General features: G+C 35.1%; 1 protein-coding gene across 5 annotated transcripts in view; it reads right to left on the minus strand.

The window, feature by feature from the left end:
* The window catches only part of NEDD4 (NEDD4 E3 ubiquitin protein ligase), a 121,709-nt gene that overhangs the window by 25,473 nt on the left and 79,808 nt on the right, over positions 1-16,428 (minus strand). For 2 of the 5 annotated variants that reach the window (XM_021693773.2, XM_021693769.2), the window contains 6 exons: positions 12,270-12,320; positions 10,763-10,824; positions 7,913-8,015; positions 2,479-2,645; positions 479-596; positions 219-386 (listed from right to left, as the gene is read on the minus strand). In XM_021693773.2, the coding sequence (XP_021549448.1) occupies positions 219-386; positions 479-596; positions 2,479-2,645; positions 7,913-8,015; positions 10,763-10,824; positions 12,270-12,320 (669 nt within the window). The remainder of the gene's footprint in view (positions 1-218; positions 387-478; positions 597-2,478; positions 2,646-7,912; positions 8,016-10,762; positions 10,825-12,269; positions 12,321-16,428) is intronic. The other 3 variants (XM_021693771.2, XM_021693770.2, XM_021693772.2) reach the window with 3 other exon arrangements.

Consider the following 16,428-nt stretch of genomic DNA (forward strand, 5'->3'; position numbering starts at 1 on the left):
TATATATATATATATATATATATATATATATATATATATATATATGTATATCACATCATTATGTTGTACACCTTAAACTAATCCAGTGTTGTCTGTCAATTACATCTCAATAAAACCAGGGATAAAAGACAAAATTTTATGTAAATGTTGGATAACCAATGGAATAATATATATAATATAAAATCCTGAAGCTACAACAAAATCTAAGAGCATCTTACCGAGCTGGATACTGGCTGGCCGGTGGCTGAATTTCTACAAATTGTGAGTCTGGCATTCAATTCTTCTGCAAGATGAGTCTGAACATCCAAGTTATTTGATGCTGGAGATGATGGGAAAGCCTGATTGCTATACATGGTGGCTTCATCTTCTCTTATAATTTCCCAGTTCTAAAACAAACAGAATAATCTTAAGCCACCCATACTTTAATCTTACTGCTGTAACATGTGTCTATGGACAAGAACAAGAAAATTCTTTCTACCTCGGAAGACTCTCGATTATCCACACTTTCTGTCTCCTCAGATATCTGCCGCCTGGTGGTAAATGCACGCTGTGCTTGCAGTTGTATGTTACCGTTCTCAGCATCTGTTAGGTTGTCCCTGGATTAGAAATAGAAAAACCATCACTCATGTCTGAAGATAGTTAAAATGACAATCAAAGATGCTATGATCATTTAAAAAAAATACCTTAGATTAGAATTCACTGGTTTGGGCCAAAGCCTATTTCAACACACACAGATGAAGTCATGGGCACATTGGTTTCTTCAGAGTACCTTGTGCAATTAAGGTTTTGTGAAAATGTATAACACGTCTGACTTTGATATTTTAGTTCATCACCATGCCTAGGGCAATGTTTGACATGTAAGGGCACTCAAAAATATTCGTTGAATAAATGAATTTCTGAGAGTTTTGTAAATAATTTCATTATATTATTATTTTGCCATGTTATGATATGAGTAAAATCTAAAGTAGCTCTAGAGAGATTACAAAAAAGAAGCTTTAGGAGTTAGTTACATATACAGCTTCAAGAACCAGACAGTAATGTTTTCCAGAATTGATCTTAAGCCAAGAGTAGAGTTCCCCATGCACGAATGCAGAGGGCAAAATGAAGTATCATGTAAGAAACACTGTAATTAAAAACTTAATAGATCCCAGATTAAATAGTATCTGTTTTTGATCATTAACAGAAATAGGTCTGGTCTGAAAAAAGATAATAGTAAAAACATGTCTGAGTTTAGGAACATTATAGTAAATCAGACTGAACACCATTACCCCATTTATTCCATTGTTCTAGCTATTTGCATTTAGTATAATCAGACCTTCAGATCAAGAATTTTATAAAATATTTAATAACAAAATTATTGTTAATTTATTTAATGCCATATAAGCCCAGGGTAGTTGGAAGATCAATTCTTAATGTACTATTGCTGAAGAAAACATAATTTTGACAGATGGTTCTAAGAGAATGCTTCATATTTTTTTCTCCTCAATACCTGATATAGGCTAGCTGAAAGTGACATCAACCGTAGTGAAAGAAATGTGATTCTGTTCAAGTCAGGCTTGCTATAATACTGAGGTCTGCAGTAGGACAATTTTGTAGACTTTCACAGTGTCTTCAGTTTTACGATTTGTACAGGTCCCTAAGAGATTGATGCTTCTGTGCCACGAAGAACCAGGATCACTGATTTGCTTTGGAAGGATTTGAGAACAGAAAATATCTATGAAAGTGCTTGGACTGTATCAGACACAAAATACCAAAGCCAAAAATTAGAAATTAATGGACAAATACGAAAAATTTTAAGTCTCTGTCAAAAAGTAGAAGACTAAAGAAAGCCTTCATAAGGCCATAAGGGAGGAGAAATGGAAGGGCATTTGATAATAAATGTGAGTAATGGGACATTTGTAAATGTATATTTAGAAATACACAGTCTAATGATAATCAAAGAAAAATGTCACTGAGAAGACATAAATTAGAATACCTTAAAGGTCATTCTTTCTGTCCTTGATCTGTGTGCATTGAAAATTGTGTATGCATTGACAAGATTGGCAAATGAGTGTTTAACAAAAGACCCTTGTTATTCAGTCCTTTATGTTTTATAAGTAATTTATATTTAAAAATAGTGTACTGTAGAAATTAACATTTTATTATATTTTAGTAACAAACTACAAAAAATTTCCAAGATTTTCTAAACAAGTCTAAAGAGAAAAACCTATCCTTTGTGGCTACAAAATAATTTAGCATAAATAAGCAATTAGAAAGGTAGTATTTGTGACTCCAATAATTTTGAATATTATCAAATCATTTAAAAAAGAAACAGTTAAGATGGCATTTTTAAAGCCCTGGATCATAAAAATCCTCCTCACATTTTTACAGCTTATGGATCCCTATACTACTATGAACCCATTTGAGACACAACTTCAAAATGAAAATTAGTGGTCAAAATGTATTCATATCACAAATGTAAAAGCCACCAGCACATACTGAAGGGTTGGTCTTTTCCACTGTGTTCTTCTAGATTCATGGTTTACATAGTAGGTCCTTCCAAGAATATCCTGCCTCTCTTCCCATCCTGGAGGTAGAGGAGAAGGTTCTTGTTGCTGCTGCAAATGGCAAGCAGCATCTGGTTGGTCCAAAACAACCCAGCCAGGCTGAAAAACAGAGTGGTAACAATTAAGTTTATGATTAATTTTTTTAACCTTATAAATTATGCTGGAGGAAATTTAAAAAGAGATTAGCATATCCAGTTCCAGAAATTATGCAAGGAAAAATTTGCACAGTGTCAACTTTTAAGACCATAATATGAACATTTTATGATAATGAAGACTTCTTTCTGCAAAATGATAACATGTAAATTTTGCTTGAAACTTTTAACATTTTTCAAAGAAGTTTTAAAACACACCTAATAGGAAAAAAGGGACAGAAAAAATTTTAATTTTTTTAAAGGTTTTATTCTTTAGTAGTCTCTATACCCAACGTGGGGCTTGAACTTACAACCCCAAGATCAAGAGTTGCATGCTCCATCTACTGAGCCAGCCAAGTGGCCCAGGACAGAAAAAAATTTTAAGTAAACAAACAATGATGGGCAGCACTGAGAAACACAGTTTAAACTTGTGTAACCTTCGTCTATTCTTTAAATTACAAGCAAATGAATGAAGGACAAGAATATTGTCTTATTGGGCATTGTCTTTCCCATAGAGAAAGGAGCTTGGTATGGTAGAAATCAGTAACTAAGTGAGACCTGAAAAAAAATCACTAGATGAAGCCTAAATGTGTCGGCTTGACAGGGAAAGGCAAAGGATTTAGAAATAATTGCTACAATGAACTCTCTAGCAACTGAAAAGCCATTATGATTCTCACATCTGACTTTTCTCTTTCTGGATTATGGAAAGGCATTTTGGTCAGGTCATAAAATAGTCAAAGAAATAAAATTTCATTTGTTTTCTTTGTTTTATTTAAGTGCTAGGAAAGCACTGGAAATTTCCTCTGGTACTAGTGAGGGGCATATGTACACGAAGCCTAAACTAGGGTAGTTAGGGTAAGGAATTACTCAGAAGGGTAGCAAGAGTTAATGGCATGTTTTTACATAAGAAACTTCCTAACAGAAAAGGACTACTACATATCAGTACTAAATACCAATAAATAAATAAAAGGTCCTACTAAATACCAATATGGCTAGGGAAGCAGAAATAAATGAGTGAAGAAAACTTAAAAATTCTCCTAAAGAGACATAAAAAGAGACCTAAATGAATGAAAAGACATAATATGATATTGGTTAGGAAGACTCAGCCTCACAAAGGTGTCAATTCTCCCCAAGTTAATATATAAAGTGTCCAAGATTCCGATAAAACTACATTACAGATTTTTTTTTTTTTTAAGTAGGCTCCACACTGGGCATGGAGCCCAACATGGGGCTTGAACTCACAACCTTGAGATCAAGATCTGGGCTGAGATCAAGAGTCAGACACTTAACCTACTGAGTCACCCTGGCACCCCTACTTTACAGATTTTTATAAATAATGGGACAAGGCAATTCTCAAGTTCAAATAGATACACAAACAAGCAAGAATAACCAGCACAGTTCTAAAAACAGAAGAATGACTGATTAACTCTACTGAATAAAATACAGCATACACTACAACAATTAAAGCTGTGGAGCACTGAGGTACACTCAGACAGCTCAACAGAATGAATCAGAAAGCCCAGAAAGACTCAAATTTATAGGACTTTAGGATATGATAAAGACAGTTCAAATTTGTGGGAAAATACAAAAAAAAATATGTGGAGTGCTACCTCATACCTTCTACCAGGATGTTACAGATTGAACAATGTTTAAATGTTACAAAGTAAAACCAACATGTATTACAACAAAACTTGAAATTTAAAAGAACATGTTCCAAGACTGGGGAAGCCTTTGAGTATGAAAAAGACTGACAAATTTGATTACAAAACCCCCAAATTTGTACGTGGGAAAAATTACCAAGTCAAAGTGGAAAAAAAAAAAGACTGGGAAACGTATTTGGTAACATAATAACAGGCAAAAAAATAATGTCCTTAATATATACAGTCTTTCTTTCAAGGCACTGGGGATCTAGTGCTGAAGGATGGTTGTGTGCCAGCCAGCGGATGGCTTAGAAGGTGGAAGAGAGTTCTTTTATGTTGGAAGCCTGACTCTGAAAAGAAAGGGCCAGGGAGGAGAGCTGAGAAGGAAAGGAATGTTTTCTGGCAGCCTGGAGAAAAGGAAAGGGGTTTCTGCAGCAAGGGTGATCTCTCTGGCTGGTCTGGTGGGGAGGGTTATTGGTTATAGACTGAGGCAGGACAGAAGGTGAGGGGGGCAGAGGGGGCAGGGAGAGAGGAAGACAAAGAATTCTGGAAAAGGGGATCTGGATGGGAAGTAAATTCACTCCCTTTCTTTCTTACTCTTATTTTTTTTCATTTTTACCTTTTCTACGGAACTGACATCTCTTTAATTTTGCTTTCTTTTATTGCTCTATTTCTCTCCTTTTCCTTTATCCTCTTACTTTCTCTCTCCAACTATATTTACCTTCCTTCTCTTTCTCCTTTCCATTCCTTTAAATGATCATAATGTAGGATCTACAGACTTAAAAATTAGTCTTGTATATATTAAATCAATTTTATTTCTCTGGTCTCCATTTTAAAAGTAGGTGAATTGAATTTTTGTATTTCACTCTCTTGAAAAATGGTTACGTTTTGGGGCACCTGGGTGGCTCAGCTGTTAAGCGTCTGCCTTCGGCTCAGGTCATGATCTCAGGGTCCTGGGATCGAGCCCCACATCGGGCTCCCTGCTCGGTGCGAAGCCTGCTTCTCCCTCTCCCACTCCCCCTGCTTGTGTTCCCTCTCTCGCTGTGTCTCTCTCTGTCAAATAAATAAATAAAATCTTTAAAAAAAATGGTTATGTTTTTAAAAATATGGTCATTGATTATTTTTCTGTAGATTAATAAAATTTATTAATAAGAGGGTCCTCACTACTGCTGTAAAGGATTGTAAAAATGTTTAGAGCTAGGAAAATGGTACCACAAGATTATTTCTTTAAAATCTTAAAGATTTCTCTCTTAAAGGTCTTAGTGAATTTATGTTATCTAAGTAAACTTGAGAAGGTAAAGGCCTAATTTTTAAAAACCTGTTTCAAGTTCTAGGAAGTATAGTTGTACATTTGAATATTATTTAGAAAAACTGAGTTTTCATTTTTTTGTATAGAATGCCTCCCTATGAAACATATATCTGTTAATATTCTTCACAAAATAATTTTCTAAGTATCAATGAATGTTATTTAATTACTAACTTGAAAGCTAGTATGCAATTGCCAACAATTTAATGGAGTCAAAGAGGATCAGAAAGAAAGCATTCAGAGCTACAACACACATTAACGTTAGTCTTGCAAAATATATACAACTAAATCTAAAGTTGCAAAGGGTATAAAAATCAAATGTTAAATAATAACCTATTACAGCCAGACTTTGATATACTAAAGAATACAGGTTGCCTAAGTGTGAGCCTCTTTTGAAAATGACAACTGTTTTCTTTAAATAGAATTTTATATATTCAGTTACAAATTAGATGTCAAAGACAAGATTTCTCTGGTCATTAGCTACACATAAGATAAATAAGCATAGATTCATGTGTTTAAATTCCTAGGGCCTTTCATAAATAAACTTCTACATACTTACATCTACTGAAATTATAAGGTGCATTCTGAGGGAATTCAAACATTGAGACCTGAGACCACAAAATGAAGCGAAGCAACTCTACCCACGGGAACTGAACTGTGAATAAGGTACCTATGATATGTGTGTGTGGGCAAAACTTGGAGCAGGTTCCTAAATAATGAAATGCTGTTAAATTTTTTTTAGTTACTAAATAAAGAATTTTCTTTATGGCAGGCATCCTTCATCTCAAACAGAATTCCATTATGCAAGATACCCTGTGCACCAAAATACCAGGCAGAGAAACTTCGACCCAATAAATACCTAAAATTTAAAAAAAGTGATTATTATATGATAAATCAGAGAAAAACTAAAAAAGAAAAGGTAATCAAATACGCAAATATAGACTTAAGAGAGGGTACCATGTTTTTTGATTGACAAACTAAGGGTTAACTATATTCTGTGATTTAAAGAAAAAAGTTCTTTCCTTCTATTATTACAGATTTCCCCATAAAGTAAACTCTTCTTAGTGCATATAAGAAACTCCCAGAAGGGCACCTGGGTGGCTCAGTCAGTTAAGTGTCTGACTTTTGATCTCAGCTCAGGTCTTGATCTCAGGTTTGAGTTCAAGCTCTGTGTTGGAGCCTACTTAAAAAGTTCCCAGAAAGCTCTGTTACAAAAGCATGGCTTGTTCTTGAGCTTTCTTTCTCAAGGTATGTGAGTATGTGAGGTACTGTCCAGTGCTGGGGGAGGTCCCTCACCTTTACAGTTCTTCTGGAGGCTTAACCAGACCCTCAGCCAAAGAGGCATGACTGTTGAGGAAGGCACACACAAGAAAACTCTTCAAAGCAAATTGGTGCCAATATACTGTGTGCTTTCAGTAAATGTTGCTTCAGTGGGAATGTCAAGAGGCAGTTGTTTTAGGGTCCCCTTTTCAAATCACAAATTTTTCTGCTGGAAGAAACCATAGAGGTCATCTGGTACAATACTGTCATTCTACAAATGAAGAGCCTACGGTTCAGAGACCTTCAACAATTCACACAGTCACTTGGCTCACTAGCAGCAGAGCTTGGGATGAGAATTCCAGCCTCCAAATCCCCATCCAATAATGGGGATTCCAAATACATGCTCTCTGCCTCTTCCTCACTTACCCTCGATGTATGTAGCTCTGCCCAAATACTTGACTTGAGCTTCTTCTTATCCTGTCATCCATGAAAATTGTTAAATTCTATTTGCCCCAGATAAATATGGCCTCTTACTAGATCACTTGAATTCCTTCCCTCTCTCATTCCCTCCTTTCCTCACCCCAACCATGAGAGGAAAAGTAACAAGAATTACATTTCATAAAAGAGTTCCTAATTAGTAGAGTCTTCTCAAAATTTCCATATATTTAACTTACAAATAGTAAATTGTATTCTTACTTTAATGGAGGGGAGAAGGATATGGTTTTAGAAAACTAAAAAAACAGAGTTAATGACTTAATTACAATAAATGCTTTCATTTATAAACATTGTATTCTCTATTCACTAACCTTTAAGAATGCCATCAATAATGGCTATTCATTCTACAGAAATGTCCTTAGAAGGAAGAAATGTTTAATGAATGCTTGGGTAAAATAAACAAATGCCCATGTAAATAATTTTTATTGCACACATTAACTTCATTGAATAAAGTTATTTTTTTCTTCAAAGTACAGTAAAATAAGAAATGAGATATTTTCTTCTCAGTTGAACCAAATATTTATAAGATCTCACCTCTAATTCCTCAGCCTGTTCTGTGTTATCTTCTTCTGAGCCACTGGTTTTAGGTAAATAAGTCATTTTTAATCTCAGATAACCTTTAACTCTTGATTTGTGACTGTAGAAAAGAAAATAATTATTCGCAAAACTTTAAGAAGAAAAGCATTCATTTAACAAGAATTTACTGAATACCTACTAGCTACTAGAGGAGACCCAAAGACAAGCTCGAGGACAGAAGATATCTAGGCAAAGGAGTGAGTGGAGGACAAAATGTAACAAACATAAATAAAAGTTATGAAATAAATAAGATACTAAGGAAGTGTGAGTGACAGATCAGGGAGAAGGTCAGCGAGCAGTTGCATTTGAGTGGGCGCCAGCAGACTGGGGAGGATTTTGATCTGTGGCAATGAAGGGAAAAGCATGTAAGTGGAGAAAAGAGTAAAAAATGAGCAAATGGATGGGAAAGCTGGGAATCAATGAAGGGAATGGCAATCATCGGGCTTGGCTGGCCTACAGGATACATGGAGGAGGTAGGGATGATCCAGAGGATGAGGTCCATGTGAAACAAGAGAACTTTCGATTTTACTTTGTGCACACTGTGAAGCCAGAGAATTCAGGGGATAGGGAGAGGCATCCTCAGAGATATGCTTTGGGGATACTAATCTAGTCAGACTGGAGAGGAGGACAGGAAAGTGGAGAGCAAGGCCTGCTAACTGTCAGAGACCTACTGTCTTTCTTTGACAGCTGTTTGAATCTATCATACATTAATTTATCTACTCTATTTTCATAATGTATCTTGTACTACCTCTTCGAATAATGAGTTGTCCAAGCTAAAGGCTGCTGTACATTGTGTTAATACTTAAAAAAAATTAAATCTATGTATGGCCCCCAACAATTCTAGCATTCTACTTACTTAAGAAATCTTTCCTTGTCCTCACTTTCTGTATAGATATTTTGGTGATTTTTATAGATATCAGCTATGTAACTCATTACCCCTTTTCTTTCTTGACAAAAAAGTCCCATCTTTTATTCTATATTCAAGAGATACTCCCTTCCCCACCCCACCCAATCTCTTAGGTGTTCTTTGTACAGTTCTCATGAACTTGGAAACTGTACCTTTCCTGAGTGGTCAATAGAATCCCTGATGCTTATTTCCAAGGTCACTAATGTGGCTTGTGTCTCCACTTTTAAGGGGGAGTGAACACTGACTTGTTGCTATAACAGACATGTACAGAAAACTTGCTCAGATAATGGTTTTTACAAGCATTTCTTTATAGGGATATGTTTCATGTCTTTTTTTAAAAGGTTTTATTTATTTATTTGAGAGAGAGAGAAAGAGAGGGAGAGTGGAGAGAGGAGCAGAGGGAGAGGGAGAAGCAGACTCCACACTGAGCAGGGAGCCTGACGCAGGGCTCGATCCCAGGACCCTGAGATCATGACCCCAACCAAAATCCAGTCAGCCACTTAACTGACTGAGCCATGCAGGTGCCCCTCACGTCTTTTCAACCAGACAATAAGCCTGTCGGTTTGGACTTAATGGGGCTCAGAAAGTCTAAGAATGTAGTACATTTTCTATTGATTTAAAGTTCTTTCTGCACTTGCAGTGATATCCAGTGCAGACAGAAGTAAATTATATTTTTTAAAGATAAGGATACTAGAAAACATTTGACAAAATGAAAAGCAGGCTACTAGGGCAATTAAATAAGAAAAGAAAAGATTTATTTATTCTTGGTATGCAGATACCACAAGCAGTCTAAAACTAAAAAAGGGAGAAAAGAGATTTATATTCTAAGACTTCTGCAGAAGTTAAATATATGACTTCTCTTGTAGAAAGTAAATATTAAGAGAGCACTGTCCCTTTTATTTTGCTTTAATAATTTCTATTACAGAGCAATTAAATGTTTTTAAATGAAAAATTTTACTAAGTTCCCACAGTATATCTTTCAAATGTATTTTCTAGTTTTAAAAACAAGACAAATATTGTTGTACAGATGTACTTCATTATTCTGTGACTTTTTTGACAGTAAATCCATACATGTCTTCACTAGATTTTACTTGACTACGTGGTACAGATGATCAAAGGAGTTTTATTTACAGCTTAAACTTAAAAATTTTAACCAAAATCAGGGGCGCCTGGGTGGCTCAGTTGGTTAAGCGACTGCCTTCGGCTCAGGTCATGATCCTGGAGTCCCGGGATCGAGTCCCGCATCGGACTCCCTGCTCGGCGGGGAGTCTGCTTCTCCCTCTGATCTTCCCCCTCTCATGCTCTCTGTCTCCCATTCTCTCTCTCAGATAAATAAATAAAAAATTAAAAAAAAAATTTTTAACCAAAATCAAATAATTCAGTTTAGGAAAATGGAATTATGAACATGTTATTTAGGTTTTAAATTCTAGTCTTTGCTCATGTTATTTTCTCTAAATTTTGGGTTTTCTGAAATATTTTTTATTAACATATGCAAGATGTAGTTAGGTTTTTCTGAAATTGGTTTTGCGCACATTGTTGGATATTGCTTTGGTGGAACTAATGTTTGTGATTTTTAAAAGGATAGTATGACAAAATTACATATACTTTAAGATATAAAAGGAATAATAAAACAATAATAGCAAATTTCCACCTTCTAATCTGATAAATATTACGGGGACAAGTCTTTCCTAAGAAGTATGAAAAATACTTTTCTGTATTTTCAGAATTTTTTGTGCTGTGCATATATTACTTTTTAATCAGAAATAACAGTAAAGCTTTTAAAAAATAATATTTTGAGGTAGCTTATTTACAAAGGTTTAAACTATGAATTTCCAAAGAAGCTACTATAATGTATAATGAGATTAAAAAAATTAATATGTTATCATTTTGTATTTACTGACCTTCTTGGGTGAAGAACAAAATCCTTAAACGTATATGGTCTCTCCATTCTTGGATTTTCTGTCTAGAATAAAACAGTGGGTTTTCAAGATATATCTATAAATACCAAAAACATGTACTTCTAAGGAATATTCATGATATGATCTAAGCCATAACTGAAGTTAGAAGTGAGAAAAATGTGGCTTTAGCTCATTAAACGGTTATAACTGGTAGCTTGACAGGGCTTTCCCCTTTCTGCACCCTAGGACTTGCGGCGGTCACACCTCAGTACCAAACAGGCTGAGCAGGTGCCCTGAGGAGCCAATGGAGGGAAGCGGAAACAAAGTAGAGTGGTTAGCATGTTGGTGCCCCAAAGGAATATGGAGTACATGCAATGGCAGCAGGTGGGCGTGGTTAGAGCATAGACACCATTCTAGGAAAACAAAAAAGGAAATGGCCTGGAAAGTGAGACTGGATTAAATATATTATCAAAAGTGTGTAATCTCTAAAAACTGTGGAGAGCCAATAAATATCTCAAAAGACTGATACAGTAAAGAGGTATTACTTCTCTTTCTTATCAAGTTCAACAGCCCTTTGCTTTTATTATTCTTTACTTCTTACATTTTGCATTAACTACCCATTTGGTCTTGGAACTCTTTCCTTAAATTCTCATCACATTATTTTACTTGTTTGTTTGTTTTTTCGTTTCTCCTCATCTGTGTTCTTCTCCTCCGATTGACCCACACTGACTGAGGCTCAATGTCTGGCCTTTGATGCTCTCATCTCTCTTACTTGGACAGCCCATCATTCTCAGAGATTCTGCTGTTACCTCGATGTGGTAACTCTCAATCCTCCCAGTCTCTTTCTCTACACAATTGATTTTTGTATTTCTGTTGGCTGCCCACTTTAGGCTTCCATTTTTCCTGTTTTCTATTGAAATTCATTATGGCCAAAGATAAATTTATCCTTTTTCAAAACAAAATGGCCTCTCCTCTTAACTTTTCTACTTGAGACACCACCTTAATTTCCAAAATTCAACCTGTATTATCATTACTTTTTATTTTTTTTTTCTCAACCTCCATGTCAGAAACCTGGCCCAATGGTGTTTTGTTATGAAATGTTTCCTGAGTGTTACCTTCCTTCATTGTGGTAAGATGCTTGGTCCACATTCAGTTTCATGCCCATATTGTCATAAATGATCCTAGGTTCTTTCTGTGAGACTAAGCTCTCCCCACTCTACGTATTCAGCAGAATATTTCCAAACTGATTTTCCTCAGACATGCTTTCCTGATGTCAACCAACCTCAGCAACTCTCTATTTCTTACTAGGGTTCATGTAAGGGAATCTTGGAAATAAAATTAAAATGGAAAATTGAGATGAGTTTTCAGAAAATAATATGCTCAAGGAATAATAGCGGTATACATTTTACAAATCAAATATTTACATTTACTATATATTGTGCATCTGTAAGTATTTATTAGAAAAAAACGAATAAACATAAAAATTAAAATCATGGACATCTATACCAACCGGTAATGGATAAAGAGGAACATCCACTTGACCTAGGAAATCATCTCTTGTCTACAAGAAAAAAAAGAAAAAATAAGATTAGTAATATGCTCAATGTTTTTAGAAAAAATTGATGAACTATTGCCATCATTCACAAAAAATGCAGAAGTCTTTTTTGTTGCTGTTTAATCCTATGCAATATCAACGGAAAATAAAAGGGAATATGGTACAATTTGTGATAATGGCAGGATAGAGTATATTAGACTGGTCCTTTTGCAGATAATAATTATATACCCTGAAAAAATATAAAAACTATTTGAAAGCACTCTAGAGTTACCATAAGCAAGTAGAAACTGAAGGGGAGTCGATCTTTGAAAGAAGAAACTGTATTGTGTAGGATTCGTATTTCCATGGCTTTTTACCTGATAGTACTTTCAGTTCATATGGTGGGATGATTAGAACTCAAGCAGGAATTTGACATCTTACTCACTTGAGGAGTATGAAGACCTAGTTTGAGGTTAACAGCATAACTAGAAAGTGAGGGAGACAATTTCTGCAAGAAAGAAGCCACAGAAGTCCCTCCAAATCTATACATAAACTCCACCCAAATTCTTAGCTGATCCCTGGACTGTATCTATGAAAGGCAGCAACTGGACCACTGAGCATAGATTCCAGCTGATGTTCACCTAAGGGGAGATAACATTTGGATTTCAGCTGAGTTAACAACTTGCTAGAACAAAAGTCAACACTCTTCAGGGAAAGATGGTAAAATTTACGGTCTCAATCATGAACCACACACACTGTCCAGTATACCATAAAAAGTTACTAAACACGGGAAGAAACAGAAAAATGTGATCCAGTATCAAAAGAAAAGGTCATTCAGGGCGCCTGGGTGGCTCAGTCGTTAAGTGTCTGCCTTCGGCTCAGGTCATGATCCCAGGGTCCTGGGATAGAGCCCCGCACCGGGCTCCTTGCTCTGTGGGAAGCCTGCTTCTCCCTCTCCCACTCCCCCTGCTTGTGTTCCCTCTCTCGCTGTGTCTCTCTGTCAAATAAATAAATAAAATCTTTTAAAAAAAAGAGAAAAAGAAAAAGTCATTCATAGAAATTGGCCATAAGATAAGCCAGATCTTGGAATTAGCAGACAGGGAAACTAAAGAAGCTATTATAAAGATGTTCAAGGACTTAAAAAGAAAATAAGGTCATAATGAATGAATGGAGGGGGAATCTCAGTAGTGAAATGGAAACTATAAAACTAAATCAAATGTATATTTTGAAATACATATAGAATTGAAAAATATAATATCTGAATTAAAGATCACTGGATGCGCTTAACATATGACTGGAGAAAAGTTCCATGAACTTTAAGATACAGCAATAGAATTTATATAATATGAAAAATAAAGAGGACTTACGGAATAATTTCATGCAGTCTAATATATGTGTAATTCGAGTGCCAGAAAGAGAGGGGAGGGGAGAGAGAGGGAGAGAGGGAGAATAGGAGAATAGGAGAAAAAATATTGGAAGAAAAAAGTAGCCAGCTTCCCCAAACATTAACATCTTACATAACCATAGCACAATGATTAAAACCAGGAATACTATTTTTTTTAGAGGAAATAGTAACACTTTCATATATTCAACCATTTATTCTTAAGTTTTTAATTGTAAATAAAAACCTACACACATAACAGTGTCTGTCACCCATAATACTTATCAAAGTGTTTAAAATAACTTATGAAAAACCTTGTCCCTCCAAGTTCCCAGAATGAGGGAGGGTTAACTGTTCAATAAACTTCCTTCAGATATTTTCCTACATACATGCATCCATATACCTTTTTTTTTTATTAATGTGTAATAAACACACAACACTGTATTACTTTCAAGTACACAACATAATGAATCAATATTTGTATATATTTATTTAACATCTTTCACAATAGTTTTTTTTCTTGTGATGGGAACTTATAAGATTTGCTCTCTTAGCAGCTTTAATGCAATACAGTTTTATTTATAGTTGCCATGCTGTACATTACACTCTCATGATTAATTTATCTTAACTGTAAGTTTATACCTTTTGACTCCCTTTACCCTTTTCACTCACCCCCACCCTCTTCCTCTGGAAACTACCAATTTGTTCCCTGTGTCCAAGAGCTTTTTTTTTTTTTTAAGATTCCACAAGTAAGTGAAATCATATGGTATTTGTCTTTGTCTGACTTATTTCACTTAGCATAATACCCTCAGGGTCCATCCATGTTGTTGTAAATGGCAAAATTTCATTCTTTTTTGCTGAGTAATATTCCATATATATATATATTTAAAACCATATATATGATTAAAACCATTTTCTTTATTCATCCACTGATGGACCCTTGCATTGTTTCTATAGTTTGGTTATTGTAAATAATGCTTCAATGCAATGGAGGTGCAGATACCTTTTAAAGTTAGTGTTGTCATTTTCTTTGGAAAAATACCTAGCAGTGAAATTGCTGGATCATATGGTAATTTTGTTTTTAATTTTTTGAGGAATCTCCATACTGTTTTCCTTATTGGCTGTACAGATTTACATTTCCATCAACAAAGCACAAGTGTTCCTTTTTCTACACATCCTCACCAACACCTGTTATTTCTTGTCTTTTTTATAATAGCAATTCTGACAGGTGTGTGGTGATATCTGATGTGGTTTTCATTTGCATTTTCTTGATGATGAGTAATGTTGAGCATCTTTTCATGGGTCTATTGGCCATATGTAAATCTTCTTTGGGAAAATGTCTATTTAGAACATCTGCTCATTTTTTAAATCAGATTGTTTGTTTGCTATTGAATTGTATGAAAAAAACAGTAATAGTATTAGTTAATCTACAGACCTTACTCAAATTTCACCAACTGTCCCATTAATTTTGTTCCAGGATCCAATTCAGGATCACACACTGCACTTAGTTATCATGTCTCCTTAATGTCCTTTAATCTGGAAAGTACCCTCAGTCTCTTTTTCTTTCATAATCTTGACTCTTATGAAGAATAATGGCTAGTTATAGAATGTCCATCAATTTGGGTTCACGAAATGTTTCTTCATGGTTGAATTTAGGTTATGCATTTTTTTGCAAGAATACCATAAAAGTAATATTGGCACTTTTCTCAGTGCATCATGTCAATAGTCAATAAACACTGGAATCTTATACATTATGGACAGTGAAGGACCACTAAATATTTGAGGACAGTCTATAACTAAATCCCCCCCAAGAACCAAACAGAAAGAAGGGAGTCAGAGGAATCAGAATCAAGTCAGACTACAGGAGAAATACTTTAGAAAAACTATAATTAACATTCTCAGAGGTAAAAGATGAAACATCTGTCAAACAAAATAGGAACTTATAAAAAAGAAGCACTTAGAGAATAAAAAAGAGCTGTTGGGAATTAAAAATATAACTGAAGGGCGCCTGGGTGGCTCAGTCGGTTAAGCGACTGCCTTCGGCTCAGGTCATGATCCCAGGGTCCTGGGATTGAGTCCCACATCAGGCTCCCTGCTCCGCGGGGAGCCTGCTTCTCCCTCTCCCACTCCCCCTGCTTGTGTTCCCTCTCTCGCTGTGTCTCTCTCTGTCAAATAAATAAATAAAATCTTTAAAATATATATATATATATAACTGAAATAAAAAGTTTAATATAGAGTTGGGAAATAGAGTTAAAGAAATTTCTCAGAAAGTAGGACTAAAAGACAAAAGAAAAGACTTATTCCCCAAATAAGGAAATTACAGGACAAATTTAAGTCTACATCTAAATAACAGGCATTCCAGAGAGAAAAAAGAAAAGGAAAGAAATTATCAAAGAAGCATTTAAGAAACTTCCCTTAAACTCAAGCAAATGAATTTTGAGAGTAAAAGGTCCCACTGAGTATTAGGCAAAATGCATGAAAAAACATGCACAGCAAGGCATATCACCGTGATATTTCAGAGTATCAGAGATAAAGAAATTCTAAGCTTTTAGAGCTGGAGAGACACAAAACAGATTATACACAAAACTGAAAGACAAGAGAAAAATGCCTTCTAAATTGTGGGAGAAAAATACTTCCTACATTGAATTCTATACCCAGCCAAAATATCTTCTTTAATAATGAAGGTAGAATAAAGACATTTTCAGACACTGGTGTTCTTAGTAAGGTAACAGAGGATATATTCCACCAAAATAA

This window comes from Neomonachus schauinslandi, chromosome 9, assembly GCF_002201575.2.
Source record: "Neomonachus schauinslandi chromosome 9, ASM220157v2, whole genome shotgun sequence".
Taxonomy (NCBI): Eukaryota; Metazoa; Chordata; class Mammalia; order Carnivora; family Phocidae; genus Neomonachus; species Neomonachus schauinslandi.